This window comes from Thamnophis sirtalis, unplaced genomic scaffold, assembly GCF_051295495.1.
Source record: "Thamnophis sirtalis isolate CommonGarterSnake01/CBP01778 unplaced genomic scaffold, rThaSir2_p1.2 scaffold_4, whole genome shotgun sequence".
Taxonomy (NCBI): domain Eukaryota; kingdom Metazoa; phylum Chordata; class Lepidosauria; order Squamata; family Natricidae; genus Thamnophis; species Thamnophis sirtalis.
Window position 1 is genome coordinate 81461264 of NW_028261384.1, and position 22680 is coordinate 81483943.

At 39.6% G+C, this 22680-nt stretch overlaps 1 protein-coding gene across 2 annotated transcripts in view; it reads left to right on the forward strand.

Moving 5' to 3' along the window:
- The window catches only part of ERP44 (endoplasmic reticulum protein 44), a 69734-nt gene that overhangs the window by 23402 nt on the left and 23652 nt on the right, over nt 1–22680 (forward strand). For both annotated transcript variants that reach the window (XM_014052415.2, XM_087713186.1), the window contains 2 exons: nt 253–292; nt 744–859. In XM_014052415.2, the coding sequence (XP_013907890.1) occupies nt 253–292; nt 744–859 (156 nt within the window). The remainder of the gene's footprint in view (nt 1–252; nt 293–743; nt 860–22680) is intronic.

Here is a 22680-nt window from a genome sequence, read left to right on the forward strand (position 1 = left end):
TCTCAACCTTACATAAAAAAACAAAACAAAACAACTGTAGTTTAAGTAACTAGTTTAAATTCAGTTAATCTAATAATTATGTAATCTGTAATAGAAACAATATTACTTTTTATGAACTCTGGTTTATCCAAATTTGTTTGTGGCTCTTCTGAAAATGATAATTTCATTATTCTTTTTGTGTGCTGTTGATTTAATATTTTATGTGTTGGCTTTGTGATGTCACAAACATTAATTAATTTTTCTTTTTCCCAGACAATGCAGATGTTGCATTAGTGAATTTTTATGCTGATTGGTAAGTATTTCTATACAATCATATATTTTTATTAATAACAAATTTTGGATTATTTTCTTTTTTTAAAAAGCATTTATAAATCTAAGATAAACAAAAACTTTGAAATATAAATTTACTACTTTTCAAACTAAATATATAATCATATTTTTTCCTATCAGTTTTCAAAGGTATATTGTATTATAATTATACTTTATTATTCAGGAATGATTTTATAAAACATAGAGACTTTTTTTCCTTCTTTCTTATTGCCAAGAGAAATAGCCCCCTACCTCAAGATTAGGAAGATATTCAATTTATCATGATTCATTAATTTCTCTAGGTAAAGAAATTTCTTGTGTAATGTACAGCAGAACATTTGCTTTCAGTAATTCTGTATGATAATACAATGTGAAATCTTCTAATATCTTATTTTTAGAAAATGCCTCTTATTTTGTATCTTTCCTTTTAACAGGTGCCGTTTTAGTCAAATGCTACACCCTATATTTGAGGAAGCTTCTAATGTAATTAAAGAAGATTTTCCAGATAAGAATCAAGTTGTATTTGCCAGAGTAGATTGTGATCAGTACTGTAAGTAAACTGCTTTAAGAATTTGTTTATGTTTTAAACATCTAGTTGAAAAAAATCAGATGTTGTTGGAATAATCTAAAATCTTGCAGTGAGTGACTGAACAAAGATATGTTGTTAATTTAAAAAAGTGATTTTGTGCCATAAATATGAATTTTTAGCAAGCAAATATATAGATTTTTCTCTCTTACAATCTGTCCCTAATTTGGTATTTCAGGTCTTCCAATGGTGCATCTATCACCGCTATAATGAAGTCAGTCCACAGAACAAATTGCATTTACAATATAAATAGCATCTTCCTTTATGCAAATGCAGTGTCTGCAGGAAATATAAATAGGCCCTTTTTCCTAACTTCATTCAGAATGGTCAGCCTAACATAGCTATCTTATTTTGATGTACAATTGATCAGGCATGCTACAGATTTTAGCAACTGGTTTGCTAAGGCACAGCAAATGATAAGATTATTGATGACTTTTACTATGCTTGATGTCTAGTAACAAAATATTTGCCTGCTTTTAGAGCCAATATATATATGTTTTTCTGAAGAATGTGTGGAACCTTAATGGGATCCTAGAAATAGCTGAACTCTTTTTTAAATTTTAATCACATTTCTAAAATTAGAAGTAGAAGGTGGTATAAGAGGTATGTTAGTTAAAAATTAAGTACACCACATTTTTATTAAATCACAGTTTAATGAGTTCAATAATAAATAATATTGTAATAGTGTGGAAAAGAAAGTATTAAAAATGATCTCTTATTTGATAGTGAATGTGATGTTCTAAAAATAAGTAGGTAGTAATCAAGAATAAGTCAAGCAATCATATGCTTTTTTTCTCCGGTTGAATGAAATGCTGCTGCTAATGAATCATTTTATGCCATGAGTTGTGGAATACTAAAAAGTGAGCTTGGAATATAAATTTACAGTGTGATGTTACTACACTATAACACTGTGCCCGTTTAATTTTTCTACATATTCTTTACCCAGCATTTTTAAAAATAGACCTTTGCCTCCATCATATCAATAATAATTAATGGAATAGTAACATTAGCTTCGACTATTCTAGATAAGAATTCTCAGCTTCTTTTCCCCCTGCCAGTTGAAATCTCTATTAGTATGCCAGAGATAGAATTATTTTTTTAAATGATGCTTAGGTAGTCATTCATTCATCTTCAGTAAAACATTTAAATAATTGGCAACAGTAATAAGACTACATGCATTGATATGGCAGAGCAATTTGAATTCTATAATACAAACTTCAAATGATACTATGAAACCAAATGGCTGCAACATTTTGTATCAGTTGAAATTTTTGTATTGTACCTGGATATGCCTCCATTGTGCTCATAATAGAAACCAAGCCTCAAGTTACTATTCTTAACCCCCATTACAGTATATATATATCACTGTTCTGTGGTCACTTTTATCTAGATTTGGGCTTCTTCTTACTTCCTCTTTTACCACATTGGGTGTCGAGGGAAAGACAGCTAGTTGTGTCCATGCTACATCAAAGATTCTATTTAGTCATCTGATGTTACTTCCCCACTGCTTGGATTATTTTTGTTGCTAGCCTATCTATTCCCAGTGGTTTATATTTAGGTAATCCTTTCAGAATTCTTGCTATTTCTTCAATCAATATTTCTTGTCTAGTGCTATTGTAGTGGCAGACTTATGTGGTTTCTTCATCATACTCTCCTAGCGGGTTGAGGAATTCTTTGAAATGTTCTCGCCACCTTTCTATTACTTCTGATGATTGTATTAATGGACTTCTATTCTTATCATTAACTGTTTCTGTGTGGTTATAATTCTCTCTTTTCTACTTTGGATTTCTTAGTAAAATGTTCTGCAGGCTTTCTCTCATTGTCTCCTACTGATTTTCTGAAGCATTCCCAGGATTCTGTTTTGCTTTCTTCATTATCCGGTTGGTATCTGTGGATTGTAATCTATAGTTTACATAATCTTTCCCTTATTTTATCCAATATTTATATAACTCTTTTTTTCAACTTTACTGCTTCTTTATCCTCTTCACATCATGTGTTTGCTCACATTCCGTCTTCTTCCACTTTTCATTTTTCTGCATAGATTTTCTGCAATGTTAAGCATGGTTGTTCTGTATTCTTTCCATTTATCCTCCACGTTTTCCACCTCTGGTGGCAGTTGATTAAATGCTGCCTCCACATTTTATTGTAGTTGTTCTACTGCTTCTTAGTAAAATGTTCTGCAGGCTTTCTCTCATTGTCTCCTACTGATTTTCTGAAGCATTCCCAGGATTCTGTTTTGCTTTCTTCATTATCCGGTTGGTATCTGTGGATTGTAATCTATAGTTTACATAATCTTTCCCTTATTTTATCCAATATTTATATAACTCTTTTTTTCAACTTTACTGCTTCTTTATCCTCTTCACATCATGTGTTTGCTCACATTCCGTCTTCTTCCACTTTTCATTTTTCTGCATAGATTTTCTGCAATGTTAAGCATGGTTGCTCTGTATTCTTTCCATTTATCCTCCACGTTTTCCACCTCTGGTGGCAGTTGATTAAATGCTGCCTCCACATTTTATTGTAGTTGTTCTACTGCTTCTTGTTTAATTATTTCCTAGTTTTTATTTAGTCTTTTTCTGTTAATATTAAATGTATACTTTCTTGCTGTTAGCTCTACAATCTTATGATCAGTGTTACAGATCACAAGTTGGAAATTGCTTTTACATCAAGCTTTCTGTATCTTTTTTATACTCTTATTAATATATAATCAATCTGACTTTTAATTGCAATGTCATTCTTATCATGCTGTATATAACATTGTAACTCTCAATATTAGTGTATTAGTGAAAAAAAGATGATGTTGGCTGCATAAATCCAGTATCTTTTGCCCATTTTTGTTCCTTTCACTGTTCTTACTGTTCTTAGCAGCATGTGAGCCAATGAACTGCTTATACTTCTTCAAGTATAATGGTAGAGTGGTAGTACCCACTCTACCATTGAAAACACCCATTAGATACAGTAGCTTCTGTTTTCTTTATTTCCTCAAATAGTTTACCAAAGAAATCAACCTTTTAAAAATTTGTGTAATTATCATTACATGAGGCGTACACTAAGAAGTCCACTCCATTCTTTGCTGTGCCCTCCTGAGTAGATAAATGTATCTTTTATGAACTGTTTTACTACCATGCCCTTTGTGTCTTACATTGATTAGTTCTATTATCTTGATCCCTCTTCTTTCCATTTTTCCCCAATATTTCTTCTTTTTTATTTTCCAAGCTAGTTATATCCAGAGTTCCTGTTTTATACTTCGCTGCCCTGTCTCTTGGTCCTGTGATATTGCCACAATAATTTCTTATTGGATCAGTCCACTTGTATCTCATTTGGATTTTGTCAGCGTATGTAGCGATCCAGGCAGCACACAAGCAAATAATTTAGCAGGATTCATTATATAGAAGAAACTTCTTATACACAACAATATAAAACATGATGCATATATACAATACCCATGCAGCTCTTGCAATGTGGTAGAAGAAGTAGCAAGTACTCTCAAGCAAAGACCGAACTCTCACAGCACAGAACAGTTAAACTAAGCCAAGCCTAGGCTCCAAGCCGGCTCACATGGTTCATACAACAAATCCTGTGTCTCAGTCACCAAACAGTTCCCGTTGGCTGACTTGTTGCTATGGCTATTTCAGTTCATAAATTTGTGTAACCATATATTATCCATAGCCAGCTTGCTGGCTCTGTTGCTTCTTCACTACAGTCCCTTTATCCAGGCCATTTTCAGGGTGATCTAGGTATGGATGTTGCTCTGTATTAGCTGTGATCTCATGTAGTACATCTACCCTTATCCTAAACACTACCTTAACACTTTTAGGAGTATTTCCATCTTATTTTGATTCAATTTCAATTTGTTTTCCTTCCATCTAGCCAATTATTTCCTATAAGGAAAACATTCATTGATATCTACCATTATCTAATGACCTAGACAAAGATACAGGAAGTCCTCATTTAATTACCAGTCACAAAGTTGTAATGGACACTCCCAGAGGTCCTTCCAATGACCCTCCTTGTGGTCAGATGATTGTACCATGTTTTCCTGAAAATAAGACAGGTTATATAAGTACTTGGCCTTATTTTCAGGAAGGTCTTATTATTTTTGAGGTGCAGGAGGTGACAAGTGTGGTCACCTCATGGCTGATGCTGTGTTGCAATATTTTCAGGGAGGGCTTATTTTCGGGGGAGGGCTTAGTTTAGTGCATGCGCTCAAAAGCCCGATTGGGCTTATTATCTGGGGAGGTCTTATTTTCAGGGAAACACAGAGTATGTTGGGTGTTTGGCAACCAGCTCACATCCACAGCCATTTTCAGGATTCCATTGTCAAATGATTGCAATTTTCGGCACCTTTTGCCAGTTTCTGGCATTTATTTCCAGTTCCAGCAAAAACACCTATTAATGGCCACAGTATTTGCTTAATGACTGCTGCAAACATATCATAAAATCAAAAGGGTCACTTGGTGAACCCATCATCTGACTGTAATTCCAGGTTCAATTAAGGTTGTAAGTTGAGGACTAACAACAAATACATTTTAGTGCCATCAATATGTTAGTAATGGCTTAAAATTTTCTGAAAATCTGTCTAAGTGGTTTCATTTCCTCCCTTTTTTATGACCCTGTAATCCCTTAGTTCAGGGTAAAGTCAGAACAACTGAATAGAATTGAGAAAATACTGTGGCTGTTAATGGGTGTTTTTGCTGGAATTGGCCTTTGACTGACACATCAACATTTTCTGATATAAATGAAACCATTACAAAGCAATGTACCACTTCTCAGATTATCAAGCAGTTACAAATGTAATCATGATTATTGGTACTAAAGGTTATTGAGATTATTTTCTCTCTCTCTCTTCCTTCTTCCCTCCCATTCTCTCATTTGAGGATGTTCACAACAGCTGTTTTAGGTATCATAAGCATTTTAAACAAATGACTGAAAATCAATAGGATAGAAAACTAAAAAAAATAATAATCAAATTTTCTCTCCTAGATGCCTGCTAGCCCTTCATACCCTCATTCAGCTACCTCCTTTGGGATAATGACTTAATAATTCTCTCTACCAGTGCTAGTCTTCCAGGGTTTCACCTGCTTTTTATATCCTAAATGCAAAAAGCAAAATACCACAGGCTCCCATAATGTGGCAAGTTGTATATGATCAGAGTCCTCCTATCCTTGGAAAATAGACCAGAAGATTAAAAAAAAATCAAACAGTATTTAAAAAGAAGAAAAGATAAAATGTTATTTTCAATTTACAGTATTACCAAAGATAGCATTCTGTATTTTAAAAAAGATAAATTTCAGAGCTGTCCAATTGAGAGAAGAATAGATATTTTGAAGAAATATGAAAGAAAGTAGAATGGTATATATAGATCATGAGAGACAGTTTGGTGTAGTTGATAAGGCTTCAGGCTAGAAAACTGTTAGTTCCAGTTCTGCCTTATGCACAAAGCCAGCTGGACAACCTTTCTTTAGACACTTTCTCTCAGTCATAGGAAGAAGGCATTTAACAGTGTATCACCTGGGTTCTATATCTTCTTCCTATTTTGTTTCCTAGTTTCCTTTCTCTAGCCAATCATAAAATCTTCCCCATATCTTGAAGTACTCCGATTCCTCTTTATCCTTTATTTTCATTGTCAACATATTCATCTCTGCACAATCTAATATCTTTTTTACTATTCATTTGTTGGTAGCTTATTTAATTTCCAATTTTTGATAAATACAATTCTTGCTGCTGTAGTTACATGCATAATCAAATAGGTATCCTCTTTCTTTAATTTCTCTGAGACAATACCTAGTAAAAATATCTCTGGTCTAAATTCTATTTCTTGTTGTAACATTTTCTTTCAGCATACTCTTATCTTAGTCCAGTATTTCCTTGCTTCTGCACATGTCTACCACATATGATAATAGGAACCTATTACTTGTTGACCCTTACAACATTTCGCTGATTTGTCTTTAAACATCTTTGCTAATTTTTCTGGTGACCTGTGCCATCTATAAAACATTTTGTATAAGTTTTCTTTGTAAGCTGTTGACATGGTTAATTTATAGTTCCCATAGTTGTTGCCACTTTTCTAACTCAATCGTATGACCAAAATTCCTTGCCCAGGTTACCATTGTATCTTTAACTACTACTTCTTCTAACCTAATTCTTAGTAGATGGCTATATAGTTTCTTAATTATTTTTTCTTCTGTTCCCACAAGTATCTTATCCAACACCAAAATTCCTAAGTTAAAACCGTATTCCCTTTTATCTTTTTCGTATCTTGATTGTATTTGCAATTGTGAAAACTATCCTATATTAATCCCTTTTTTTTCTAATTCTTGTTTTTGTTTTAATTCTCCCTTTTGTTAAGATATCTTTGTATCTAATGATATTTTCCATACTACTAATATTTGGATGTGTCAGTGCTTTTATTGTTGAAAGCCACATTGGTATTTCTAAATAGTATTTCCCTTTCACTCTTTCCCGTATTGTTAATAATCCATTCCTTGAAAATAGCCATATGCCTCACTTTTACCATATCACAAAAAAGCATGCCAAATCATGACTTTCCAGTGTCAATAATCTTGTATTACTCAGTAAGATCCATTCTTTCATCTCTAATACTGCTGCAATGGGCTCTACATGGGGTTGCCCCTGAAGTGCATCCGGCGACTACAGCTAGTCCAAAATGCAGCCGCGCGAGTGATAGTGGGCGCACCGCGGTTCGCCCACGTTACACCTGTCCTCCGCGAGCTGCACTGGCTACCTGTTGGTCTCCGGGTGCGCTTCAGGATACTGATGACCATCTTTAAAGCACTCCATGGTAGTGGATCTGGGTACTTGAGAGACCGCCTTCTGCCGATTACCTCCCTAAATCGACCAATTAGATCGCACAGACTGGGCCTCCTCCGAATTCCATCTGCCAGTCAATGCCGACTGGCAACCACACGGAGGAGAGCCTTTTCTGTTGCTGCCCCGACCCTATGGAACGAGCTCCCCATGGAGATCCGCACCCTCACCACTATCCAGACCTTCCGCGCAGCCCTCAAGATCTGGCTCTCCCAGCAGGCCTGGGGATAGGCTCCTAATTACCCGCCCGAGTGTTTGATTGCTGAATGAAAGTTGGGTTTTATTATTTTTCTGTTGTTCACATATTGTTTTGTTTTGACCTTGCACCTCCCCTCCCCTGTGGTTGTAAGCCGCCCTGAGTCCCCTCAGGGAAAAGGGCGGCATATAAATCCCAATAAATACCTAAATACCTAAAAAAATACCTTGATAATACAGTTCCCAATTTGGTAATCCGAATCCATCTCAAACTCTTGCATCATGCAACATTTTCATATTAATTCTTGCTTCCCCCCCCCCCCCCTGCTATATATATTTCCCCACTATTTTATTCATGCTTTCAAAGTATTTTTTCTCTAGTTTTATCGTTATTGTTTGGAATAAGTATAGCAGTCTTGGTAATATATTCATCTTTACTACAGCTATTCTTCCCATCAGTGATAATTAGGTTTTTTCATCTTTCTAAATCTATTTCTATGAGTTTTCTCACCTTATAGTAGTTATCCTCCTTTAGTGTTACACACCTTGATGTCAGTTGAATAACCACATATTTCACTTTTTTCACCACCTGTATGTTCAGTTTCACAATCAACTCTCTTTTCTGTTTTTCTGTCATATTTTCACCAGAATCTTTGTTTTATCTTTATTAATCTTCAAGCCCGCTATTTCTCCATATTCTTTTTTATTTTGACTAGTTTTGGCTCCATTTCTATTGGATCTTCCATAATAAATACCAAATCATCTGCGAATGCTTGTAATTTATATTCTTCTTTCTTGACCCTCATCCCTTTTACCTCTTTATTTTGTCGTATTGCTCTATTCAAATCTCTAGTGTCAGTATAAATAATAATGGCAATAGTCCACATCCTCATTTTTCTATATTACCAAGTAGAATATTGTGGTCTACTCATTAAGTGCCTTATTGAAATCTTGGTATATTATGTCCACGGCATTTCATTGGACCACAAACTTAGTTATTTTGGCAAAGAATGCAGTAAGATTTTTTAGTGTGATCTGTTTTGAAAAAGAACATTTATTTAATTCATAGAATTCAATCTGTGTTCAGCCTAAGAATTCATATTAAAGAATCCCTAACAGATGATATCTAGCATCTGTTTGAGGGGAAAAATCAGAAATAAAAAAATTGAATGTTTGGTTTTGAGAAGGAGAGATTGAGAGGGGATATGATATTTGAATGCCCCAAAGATTGTCTTAGAGAAAAATATCTAGTCCTGTTCCCTGGTCAAAACAATTGATTTGCATTGTAGGAGGATACTTTTATTTGCATGTTGGGAAAATCTTAACCCTAACCCTAAGTCAAATAGTAAGAAGAGTTTATAGTGGAGCTAGTTTTCCAGAGAACCATTGGCTTTCATCATTTAGATTAATCCAAGGAATGGTTAGACAGCCACTGGTGCTTTAAACTGAATTTCCTGCATTTAGCAGAATGTTAGATTTAGTGACTTCACTTTTCAATAGTACAATTCTATTTACCTGTTGACTCTTAGCAAAAATTAAATCAGTTTCTTAATGTTGGATCTGTTTATATACATTAGGATAATCAAGAGCTGTTATCATTGTGAAGGATTATTGTGAAATTTTCTCCCAATTTTTCCAAGAACTTTGAGCAAAAACACAATGTTGTTTTCCTAATTGCAAGCAGTTTAATTAAATTAAATTAAATAGTAATTTTTGGTGTCTTGTTTTATTTTATTTTTGGTGTCAGGTTTGTGTTGTAGCTGCTGGAACTACTAAGCAGGGGGCCAAGCTAAGTGCCTGATGGACACCTTCCCTTCACTGGGAGTCCAGGCGCTTTGGTGATTGTTGAGTGAGACCTCGCCCAGATTCCTCGAGAGACGTGAAGTTTGCAGGGGGGGCGATCTAGCGCCCAGGCTGGATACAACACAATCATTCATTCTCAGCCGTAGTTTGAGATTCCTAGCTGCAATGAACAGCAAAGCTAGGATTGATCACAGCCACTTCTCTCCATTGCAGTGCTTTCCAGATGCGGCTTACAGCTGCGAGCCTGAAGCTGCAAAAGGCAAGGGCTGCCTTGGCACCATCAGCTGACGCAAATGTATCGCAACGATGGCAAAATGCTGTTGCCACACAAATACAGGAGCCCATTGGTTATCCTGGAGCAGCTTTTCCATCCGAGTGCGCCTGCCTGGAGGCCTCGCAGAAGCAGAGATGGGTGGGAGGCCTGAGAGAAACCGCCTGTTCCAGGCACCAGCATGGCACTGAGGGCTGCCCGATCACCCACCCACCACCTGGACAGGCCCAGAAGTGGCACATTCCTTGGTTTCAGGCTGGACGCAGGGTCCAAGGCAGAGCAAGTGGCAGGCGCCTGCAGGCCTCGCAGAAGCCAAGAGGCAAGTCTGAAAGCAGCTGAGCCTTGCCTCCTGAGATAGCCCTTTGTCTGAGTCTAGAGCAGATTTCCCTCCCCCGCCGTTGGCTTTACCTTCCAGTTTCAGCCTGTGGGAGTAGCACTACTCTGCTCACCATGGCTGCACATGAAAGTAAGGCCCACACTTGGCTGAAGGTTGTGGGCCGGGAGGGTAAGCCGGCTGGCAGAGGGGCAATGTGGTCATCATAGCCTCATGTTCCGTGGCTTCTGGCAGCCGTGGTGGGCAAGGGCCAGTCGCTGCAGAGAGTGAGATGTGGTGGGGGGATCTGCAGCCCTGGCTCACCTTCCTCTTTGACACCAGGCCCGGGAGAAAGGGAAGAGCAGGTGCAGGGATTGGGTGTTGCAGCCAGCGGGGAAAGCTGAACTACTGCCCAGAGCAAGGCCTGAAAGGTGGCTAAGCCTCGCCGTGTCCACCCCCCAAGATGGTCCTTTGTTTGAGCGTGGCAGGCAGACCCAGAGTGGATTTCCCTCCCTCGCCATTGGCTTTACTTTCTAGTTCCAGCCTGCAGGGCTCTGCTTACCGTGGCTGCTCATGAAAATAAGGCTCGTGCTTGGCTGACGCCGCTGCTGTTGATGCTTCCATGGCGTGCCAACTGTTCTCGCAGCGCCTTGCGTAGCACAGTTAAATTTAGCGCACTTCACAATGGGGGAGACAGTGTCCCCTCTTCCTCCTAGAGCCCATTACAACTGTGGAACATTAGCCCCATTTCTCGGGGTGGAGAGCAAGTTGCAAGTCTCTCTGAGCAACCGATATTTGTGCAGCATTTACAAGGGCTGGAAGAAGCACCCGCAAGATGAGGCAAGTACAGAGGTGCTTTGCTCCTGTTCTGGAATATGGAGTAAGTCTTCATCCCTTGCCCTTACTTCTCCAAGTGACGAGAAAGAGAGAAATACCTGTTTCCCACAAAAAAGAAAACACCGGGAGCCACAAAACCTGGTAGCTGTGGCTTGATGACCTGGCAGGTGAAGTTTCTCCCTTCCCTCGCCCTGCGTAGCATCTTCATTGGCCTGGTCTTCACCCCTGGTTTGGGGGTGCCAGGCCCTCAGCCACCTTGTGGCCTTGGTGGTCACAACAGCCATGCTCAGTTGGTCGTGCAGAGGCCCCTCTTGGTGGTTCCTCAAGTTTTCTGGGCCCGAGTTGTCAGCCAAGTGGGCTGGCCTCTTGAGCTGGCTCTCAATTGGCTGGGATATAGGCCGAGGGAGTGAAGGAGTCGGCACTGGGGGCTGTGGCAGATCTAGGTAGAGACATACTGTCCCTGGAGCCAGCCACAGCTGGGGTGGTAAAACAAGTCAGGCGGCTCCTGCCAACTTGGCCAAGCAAACTGCCTCTTCCCCTGCATCTCGGCAGGCTCCATCCCAGTTACGGGCTCTCAATGCTCCCCTAATTGAGCCCCTCTGGTTATTCTTCCAGAATCTGGCTGAGTGATACTGTCCGGCACCCACAGGTCCCCGATTTACCCAGGTCTTACTGCTTGGGGTTTTGGTGGCATCAGAGGAAGAATCCCATGGGCTGGGCGGGGGCTTCTTTAAACTGCAATGATTTGAGCCATCGGTTGAGCGGGCACTTTGTGGGTTTTCTCTTGGCCCACGACAGGATGGTAGGTGGGGGGGGGGGATGAAGTGGTCAGCACTGGGGCCTTTGGTGGGTTGGAGATAGAGACCACAGAGCCTGGAACCAGCCATGACTGGGCTTGTAACCCCAGCCAGGCTGCACCTGCCTAATCGGTTGGGGCTGTGGGGAGCCAGGAAGGCTGCCTCCTCTGTGACATATCAACAGACTCCACTAAGACTTCAGGCTCTCGGGGTTCATCCAACTAGGCCCCTTGGCAGGCTTTCCAGGCTCCGACTGTGTGATGTCATATGGACCCCCCCAAGACCCCGACCCACCCTAGGTCTAATGGGGGCTGTGCTTTCCTCTGGATGGTGGTGGCAGCTGGTCCACTCCTCGTGGCCACTGGGAAGTCCTACGCTGGTCCTTGGGATGAACCAGCGATTCCTCCACCCGGCACAGGCCCCCAATAGTTGGCATCCTGATGCTGGGCATAGGCGATGTGCCTACCAGCCCTATGCACTTCGCCGCCACTTCAGCTGGTCTCTGGAGTCTGTTGCTCCTCCAGGTGATTTCCCCAGTAACCATCCATTTCATCCCCCTTTTTCTTCATTCTGTTGTCCTCTCTGAGTTTTTCTACTCCCTGGCTGGACCAGGTGAGCAGCCAGGGCTCAGGACACCGGAAGTGGCTCCAGTTGGAGCAGAGATTTTTGGAGAGTTGGCTCAAGGGTCCAAGTAATCCACCCATCGCAAACAGAACTCTGAGGCAACTTGGTTCTGTGCCACTAGTTATACACCAATCTTTCTAAGTGCAAATTCCATAAACAAAAAATAGATTATTGGGCAACCACATCTCCCACTGAGTGGTATTGGATCCAGGGAAGGTTCAGATGGTGCTGGAGTGGGTACCCAAAAGCTGAGGTTCACAAACTTTTATGGCGGAGCAGAGATGGGTAGTCTGGGAGAATAAGGCATATGCTGTGTAATGGGCACTTCTAACCTGGGGACACTTCCTTAAAGGGACTAAAACCCTGTTTGAAGTGTGGATGGACCACAAAACCCTGGAAGTCTTAAAACCCCAAAGAGACTTTCCCCAACCAGGTCCGGTAGGCTTAATACTTCAACTATTTCAATTTCATGCTCTACTATCTCTCAGGTGGGGAAAACTTTTTAGCTGATGCCATTTCAAGGCTGTCCCAGTACAATAAGATTGAAGTAGTTAGACCAGTCATCACTTCCCAACAGTTGGCAGTCCCTCTCATTAACAGAGCACAAGGGAAGAACAAATGCCAGATAAACTGCTCACAGCTCTGAAGATCTTAGATATTAGAAAAAGATGAATGGTTCCAACAGCACCAATCCTTTTGCACCATGCAAGATGGCTTAGGCCTGGTAGGGCCCAAATTATATGTACAGAGAATATGTACCTCAACCCTCAAAGTCATTACTCATTCACTTTGTAATTGTGGCAGAAGTTTTTAAAATCGCTGGACACTGCTTAAGGACTTAATTCCTCCTATTATCCACAAACAAAATGAGCTAAAGTTGTCAAGATTATTTATTCTTTTTATTTATTAAATTTATATGCTGCCCATCTCCCCTACAAGGTGATTCTAGGTGACTTACAAATTATTGAATTGTTTAAATAAATCCTCTGTGCATCCTTATGGGAGAAATGAAAAGTAACTCAGAATGCTGGTCAGTGCTATATGTGTGGCTATGTAACTTGTTTAATATATAAATGGACATTGCATTTATGTCTGATACTTGGAAGAAAGGATGCTGTTAGCTTGAGAAGATTTTGGCAGAATTCTGATTTGAAGGATACAAGGATCCACAAAAACAAAACATGGAAAGTTTGTGTACAGTTTTATGTCAGGTAGGAGTGTATTGCTTTTTTTTTGGCTTTTCATCACATCCATGGCCATATAAATGTATGATAAATTAATTAGGTTTGAATTATGAATTGCTTTGTGCAAATCTGAAGGGTAGTTGCTCAAGACAATATGATTGAAGTAAAATATTCATGAGAAGAAATGGAATGCTTGGCAAATGATTCCTTATTGAGATAGGAATAAGATAAGCATCTATGATGTCTCCTTGGTTGTTTTATATATTTATGGATAAATATTTAAGGAATGCCGATAATGAAATTGAGAATGTTAATTGAGATATTAAACATTATGTCCTTTTATATGCGGATAATGCTGTGATTTTGGTTGAGAATCATAATGTTTTGTAGTCAATGTTAGATAGATTGTTGTAGTGAGAATAAGAACCTGAAAATATAATAAAAGACCAAGATAAATTATGTTTTACTGGAAAACTAAGGGCAGGAAAATTAGATATGTAAGACAGATTTTTTTAAATTAAAGATGGAGGAATCGCGAAATTTTAGGACAGTTGTGTTGGTAGAATAGTAGTAAATAGTATGTGCTTTTTTGTGAAGAATGGATGTTTATTGAAAGAAGCAAAAGGACATATAAGAATATGCTTCTGCTTGCTCTATAACAGTGATGACGAACCTTTCAGACACCCGAGAGCCCAAAATGAGGACACAGATTGTTGGAGGCAATATACTGATTCTGTAAACCTCTTAGAGATGTCTGTAAAGCACTATAAAGCGGTATATAAATCTAAGTGCTATTGCTATATCTATTGCAGAGACCCAAAGACCAGTTGGACAAAGGCATGCCATCCCATAGTGTGGCAAGAGGTAAGATCTTTTTCTGTTGTGAGCTTCTGTTTCATTGTTTGCAGCGAAACAGAAGCTCACGAAAGAAATGCCACAGAGATCTGACCTGGGGCAACGATGTGCGTGCCAGCAGAGAGGGCTATGCGTGCTATCTCTGACAACATGCCATAGGTTCATTGTCACGACTGTATAACATGGAAGTGAGATTGTCTGGACATCTTAGAGAAGAAAATCTGCAAGACTGTTACAGAGGGTCTCTAGCTAGCAATTAACTGAGCTGTTTTCCTCGGTTTTAAAACTTTAAACCTAGAGCAAGCCTCTGATCGGAATGTTCTCTGTCAAAAGCAAAAAATATATTATTGTCAAATTCTATTGCATTGAATTGCAATCAGTTTTAATATGGTGAAAACTACAGTGATGGAGGAACAATCATATCTGAGCTGCGGTAATGCAGTGATTAGAGTGCAGTACTGCAGGCTACTTCTGCTGCTTGCCAGCTGCCAGCAGTTTGGCAGATTGAGCCTTCCATCCTTCCGAGGTCAGTAAAATGAGGACACAGATTGTTGGGGGCAATAGGCTGATTCTGTAAACCTCTTAGAGATGTCTGTCAAGTACTATGAAGCGGTATATAAATCTAAGTGCTATTGCTATTGCTGTATATTGCAGGATCTTTAGTTGCCATCAAAAATATGAATTACCAATATCCTTATATAGGCATTTTCCTGTATGGTCACTGTTACACGCATACACATGACCATTTAGTGGCTTTGTGACTGTGATTTTCCTGTCTATTGGAAAAACAGTACTCTTTTCCCTACCCATAGACTCTATCTTTTGGGAATGATCCTGGGCAGGAAAACTAATACGGATTTTTGGTAGAATGTAGGAGATGAACCCAGAAGAAAACTATCAGTGTTTGTGTAGCAACAGATAACTTGTTTTTAGCTTGTCATGATTCCTGCTTAGATGCTGTGACTTAAGTATACCCCTATATAATTTCATTTTTGCTTCCTTCAGTGTGCCCTTTTTTTTACACATAAAACCCATGAATTCATTATTCTCTCTTCTATTAGAAATATTCCCTAAACTAGTAGATACTTCTGTGTTAATGCACAATGCACATTAGAATCTACTCCCCACTGAAGCAATCTCCATGATTTGGGGAGAGCTCACTGTCTACAAAGGGTGTCTCATGGCGTTTGGAACTCTACAGAAGATAGACATATCATATTTTCTTGATGCAAGGATTATATGCCTTTCCTGTTTAGCTTCAAGCCATTCCTGCAAAATTGCAAGTTATTAATTCTTATAAGAGTGCAATACAAGAGTGCACATTTGGATACATAAAAATCCAACTTCAGTTAAGTGCTTATGTAGAGTGAATTTATAAGAGGCAAACTGGTAACTCACAATTGACCCAATAAACTCTAGAACATCAATCTGTTTCTAATAGATTCCCTAGATCTATTGCTCTATTCCTAGACTTTTTCAATCAGAAGGAGCATCACTATACTTACTGTAGATATTTAAATATTAGAGCTTGAACTTAAGTTTGAGTGGAGTTTGAACAAAGAAATAATTATTCAGTCTTTTGGCTTTGGAGTGTGTTTCCACCATTTGGATATATGAATTTATTTCAGCAGCTTTTGTTGGAGAAGATAGAAAGAAGAGAGAGAAAGAAAGAAGGAAAGAAAAGAAAGAACAACTTGTTTATTTTCTTCAGTTTTGGCATGAATGCAAGTACTGTGTCTTTAGACTGCTCTGCTGTCTACAAGGACACATCAAGAGAGCCTCAAACCTAAAATTACTTGTAGTCCATAGGATTTCTTCTTGAGAAGTCTATTGAACTTAAAATGAGGACACAGATTCCTCATTTTGAGCCACTTCATTTATTTTAAGATTTCATGAAACATAATTTGCTGTAAGACCATTCAATTATAATTGTCTTAATTTAGTCCAAACAGTCACATTCAATAGGATCTGCAAACATTTTTTCTTAAAAATTGCAACCCACAAATAGATCACCTATAACAGTTGCAGGAAACTGCCATTTTTAGTTGAATGCAGTATCTATTAAGCACTATAAGTCAGTGCTCTAGAGCAGTTATTTTTAACCAGGAGGTTGTAAGATATTTTAACAAGCCACAGATAAAAACATGTAATAGGGGGCTACATGCTGAGGGTACCATAGAAAAATGATAATAGATAATCCCTGCTATACAACCATAATTAAGACTGTAATCTTAGTCATTGATTGAAGCAATTAAGAGAGTTGCCTATGTGACTGCATCACTCAACAACCACAATTCCTGCACTCCCAGTTGCTGTTTTTAAGTAATCTCTTGGATCATTAAGCAAAATGTCTGTGGGGTGCCAGCCAAATCACACAGATCTGACATTCTGCCCCTAGAGATTAGCAAACAGTTCAATGGGGTTTCTCTGGGTTTTGTCATGCAATTTTTAAGCAGTTTCAGGGATTTAATATGTTGGGAGTTGACCCAACAGTTTCAGAGGGGCGATAGGTCTTTCCAGGATACCAAATACTGGATTCTCTCCTCCCTCCCCCCCCCCCCAATGTATATGAGAGTTCAAAATAGCACTCACAGTGCTATTTTCCCTTGATCATAATGGAGTCAGGAGGTGGTTGCGATTCGGGATGCAAAGAAGTTATGATTTCTGGTTTCAATAGGCTACAATGAAATACAATTAAGTACATGTCTGAGTGTTTTTTCAATTCAAGTTCTACAGTTATTGACTTAATAATCCTTTTAATGGGAAAAGGTCTAATGTATTTTGGCCCCAATTTTTTGGATGGTTGTGTAGATTGTAAGAATTTGGTAGATAGATAGACCTTGTCTCCTACTTTAAAGTCCTTTGGCTTAATGCACTTTTCATCAGCCTGTTTTTGGTATTTTCCTAGCTTCATCCAAAACTTTTCTTACCACTGGCCAGGTGTTCTGTAACTGAGCAACCCAATCTTTCAGTGATGCAGTTAATGGGGTGGCCTGAAGTAATTCATGAATAGATACAAACTCTTGTCCTGTAGCCACTTTAAATGGAGTGAATCTGGTGCTGCTATGCACTGAGTTATTATAGGCCACCTCTGCGAAAGAGAGGAGGCCATCCAATTGTCCTGCTGGTAATATAACATCTACCTTACTGCTCCAGGATGCCATTGATTCATTCACAGCCCCCATTAGTAGCTGGATGATGAGTCCCTGAGCGGTCCCTAAAACTCCTGCCAAAATCACAAAATTCAGGACTCCACAATCTGAGACTGTTCTTTCTGGAGCACCATGCAGCTGGTAGACTTACTGAATGAATAATTTAGCCAAAGTGCATGCAGAGGAAATTCTTTGACATGGTGTAAAATGCACTTGCTTGTAAACCAACTCTGTTATCACCCAAATTACCATATTACCTGAGCTTTCGGGCAGTTCTAAGATAGTCTATTGATATCTCTTTCCATGGGGTTTTAAGTACTGGCTGGAGACGCCCAAGTGTTTTTCCTTAGCAGAGGCACAAGTGGGGCAGCTAGCCACGCAGGTCCCTATATCCTCTTTCAGTAACGGCCACCAAAATTGCCACTTGATTAAATGCAATTAGGATTTTTACAAAACCAAAATGCCCCACCATTTTTGAATCATAGCTTTTTTGTAGAACCATTGGCTTTGTGAGACATATAGTTTAACTCCCACCAAACTAGACCATCTTGCATTGTACATTCCCCTTGTAGATTTGTAACCACTTATCCTTCTCCAAAGCTGCCTTCAGGGCTCTCTTTAAATCATCAGCTAGTTGAGTTTTCATTTTGGCTTGTGAGTGGGGCTGCTAGTTTTCTGGAGGGGATGACTGGTTTAATCTCCTCCAGCTTTGAACTATTGTTTTGCAGCAGCCTGGATGCTAGAAAGTTTCTCCTTCCTGAGAGTACCGTAATGTGAAGTAGAATTGTTTAAAGTACTGGGCCCACTGTGCCTATTAGGACAATAGTCTTGAGGGGAAGGCCTTTAAGACTTCTAAGTTTTTATAGTCCGTTCATACTTTCCCTCCTAGAAAATGTGTCCAAGTTAGGAGCACCCAGCACACTATATAGGCTTTCTTTTCCCAAACTGCCCATCTCTGCTCCGTCTCATTTGGCTTTTAAGACATGTAGGTGTGTGGCTGTAGGGCCCCTAGCTCATTTTCCTGTTGAAGTGCAAACTGGCATTCCATAGTCTATTTAAGTGGCTGGCTGGGTTTGGGTTTCCCATCCTCCTTTGTCTTTAGTAGATTAGTGATGGGAAAGGCTATCTGGGCAAACATTGGGATGAATTGGCAGTAAAAGTTCACAAATCCCAGAAAGCTTTGTAGTTGCTTCCAAGTGTGTGGAGCCCACATCTTTTTGGGTCCATCTCTTTCACTTGTGGGATATGCGGTAGCCCAGATAGTCAATTTTATTCTGGTAGAATTTGCATTTGGACAGCTTGGCATATAGTTTGGCCACTCAAAGTTTCTTGAGAACAGCTCTGACTAGTTTCACAATGAGACATTTGGTAGTAATCCATATATTTCTCGGCGTGCCTGACCATGGGATGTTGGTACAAACAGAATCTGATTGCTCTGTTCTTTATCATCTATCGTTCCCCTTTCCCGATTCCCCATCACATATACACACAGTTTTATTGCGCTTTCAGCATAACCCCCCTCCCTTCCAGCCTTTGATGGCAGGATGCCTGTGTGGCAACAAGCAGAATCAGGCAGAGCTGACAGGTGAGCTTCAAGGATAGAACTGGGATTTTTAGTATCTGGGTTACCTTTAACCAACCTGCCAAAGGAGTTTATCTCCTCTCCATATGTGAAGAAGTGCTGGAACAGATCTACGATCTTCAGATCTGACCTAGTGTTGTGGCCTGCCAGCAGAGCTGGCGACAGACTTGGATAATGATGAGGTTGGGGAAGAAGTTGGGCCAGTTCTGGAGCCTACGGAAGGCTCTGATGAATGCTCAGCATCAGACTCAGAGATAGAATCAGGGCTGACCAGCATTTTCCAGCCACCGGAGAGGCAGGTGCCTTTGGAGTCAGATGAGTGAGGAGGAGGAACCAACAGCTGGGTCCTGTTTCAGATACGTGTATGTGCACAGCAGGTAGGAGAGGTGAATAACAGAGAACAAGGAGTCAACTTGGGAAGCAAAACAAACATGGATGCTGAATGGCCCTTCCCTGGCTGGGGAATAAATAGGAGGAAAGGGGAATGGTGGTCATAGCAGACAACCGTTCACATTTCTGGAGATTTTGTTCAAGACTACCTTGCCAGAACTGAGGGTTTTTTATTTGAACTGACTTAATTTGCAGCCTTTCTATTGGGAGGTCAAGGCTTTGCAATTATCGTAACAAGCTGATAAGGCCTATTGCTTCAGTTAACTCCTTGCAGGATTCTTGCTGGACTTTATTATGGGTGAATTCATTTAATTCTCAATGTGTAAATAAAAGAGGTTTTTCTTTACGAGGAGTTTGTTTCTTGCTTCTGTGAAGGCTGGGTCAGAACACCTTGGTTTCTGCAATGCTTCAGAGGAATTCCCCTCTTCTCCATTTGCAAAGGAGATAAGACTTCTGTTTCTATAGGCCTGTGATGATGAACCTATGACACGCATGCCAGATATGGCATGCAGAGCCCTCTTTCGGAATGCGCACCGTCTCCCCAGATCAGATCTCCGTGGTGTTTCTTTCATGAGTTTCTGTTTCCCTGCAAATGATGAAACACAAGCTCACAAAAGAAAATGATCTTACCTCTTGCCACACTGCTAGTGTTGGGATGCACCACCTCCCACCAGCCAGCTGGTCTTCGGGTCTCTGTTATGCATACATGCATGTCTGTACATGTGTGCGTTCACATATGTCCGTGTATGTGCGAGTTTGTGCATGTCTGTGCATGTGTGTGTTTGTGCGCAAGTGCACCTTTCAGTTTAGGCATGCATACATGCACAGTTTGGGCACTCAGTGCCTAAAAGTTTCGCCATCACTGCTTGGAGGAGTTTCCCTCTCTAGAATTTAATGGAAAAAAACCTGGGGAAAAAATTGGAGCTTTGATGTTATATGTTGATGGCAGCAAGATTATTTTATGCAGAAAAATGGAAGAACATTTCAATTCCCACAGTGGATGAATGGTTGCAAAAGTTAATGGAGTTAGCAGAGATAGTTAAATTGACTGTTTTAATAAGAGAAAAATATAAAAGTACTTGTGTTTCTATTTGAAAACCACTTATGGACTTTGTGCTTGTGAAAAAATGAAACTTGTGTTTTACCGATTACATAAATTAGTTGATATAGAAATGGGTAGTTTATACTACAGTATAGTATAATCTTTATTGTCATTGTACTTAAATACAATGAAATTGGTTATGTAAAGGTAAAAAGTTAAAGTTACGATGTTATCATCGGAAGTCTGTGACGTTTTTTTTCTTTTTCCATTCTTTTCTGCAATTTTCTATTCCCTATGTTTTTGTATCTTTGTATTTTATATTATAAATTAATTTTAAAAAAAGAAAATTAGAGATTCCTGAAGCTATTATAATGTATTTTCCACAGCTCTTTCAAAGCATTGATTCTTGAAGCCCTCTGTTGATTTTTCAAGCCAACGATTACTTAGGATATCTCAAAACTCTCCTATAAGCATCTGTGTATCCTTTAATAGTGCTTTGTCATTCCTGGATACCTAGATGGGATGGTTTAGTCCTCCTAGTTTATAAAATATTTCAAGTCATTTTTTGTAATCTTGTTTAGATACTTCAAGTATTTCCTTGTCCAGATTTTCAGTGAACTCAAAACCATTTTTCTAAAACCTATTTAGAAGATGAGAGGCTTCCCAATCCTTAAGTCATTGTAATGTATCAGGTGATGGAGGCTGTGGAAAAGAGAATTGTTCATCTAAATTTTACATCTGTTGGTGCATCTATTACATCCAGTTTTATTCACCACAATATAAAAAGATATTGAGACTCTAGAAAGAATACAGAGAACAGCAACAAAAATTAGGGACTAGACCTTAAGGCTAGTGCCTTACAGGCCATAAAGATGCCTTTCTGAGGCTGTTGTAATTTTAATTGTGGTTAAGCAACCAGTTGTATGTTGAAGACTACTACTATATGTTGTAGGTTAAGGACTACTACTATCTTATACTAAAATACTATTGTCATGGTTTTGAGTAATGCTCCCAATTAATTCAAGACTCTGAGGCCTTGGCTATTGTCGCAAAGGATGGGATGAATTGCCTATAGAAGTGAAAGCTTCCCAGTGTGCAGTTAAATGTCATCTTCCTTTCGTCTCTCTCTGATTCTGATGCAATACTGTGCTTCCATCAAATCTAACTTGCTAAATATCTTTTCCTTAGCTATATGAGCCAGCATGTCCTTCATAAGGAGGAGGGATACATGTTGTCCACACATACCCCATTGAGCCCCCTAAAGTCTACGCATGATCTCATTGTTCCATCTTCTTAACAGGACTGGGGCTTCCATGCAGGATTTAGCCGGCTGGATGAAACCCCTGGCTAGTTCTTGTTGATGTATTTCCTCAGCTGTTCATCTCCTTGTACATATTGGGTTTGGGTAGTTTTGCTACAGCAGGATCTCATTCATGCAATCTGTGGGCCGGTGAGGGATAGCACATTGCACTCCTTTTCCCAGAACACGGTTTGGGTCCCTGTCCGTCAATTGGACCTAGCCTTTGAATGTTCAGGAACTTGGCTCCTGTCCTCTATGGAGAGGCTTGCACGACTTGGTCATGTGAGGAAGGGGCCTCTTCCCAATCTCAGTTTCCTGTTTCTCCCTTTCCACCATATCATTGGGCCCCATTTGTTCAGCCAGGATAGTCCCAGGATCACAACTTCTGTCATTTTTGGGATGATCACAAACTGGATCATCTCCCAGTGCTGTGGAGGATAGCAGTCAATTCTCCTGCTTCCCCCTCGAGCTTGGCAGTTATTGGTGGGCTAGGGATAGAGGGCATTCCTCTATCCTGGTGCTTCTTGATCTCTCAGCGGTTTTCGATACCATCGACCATGGTATCCTTCTGCGACGCCTGGGGGAGGTGGGAATGAGAGGCACTGTATTACG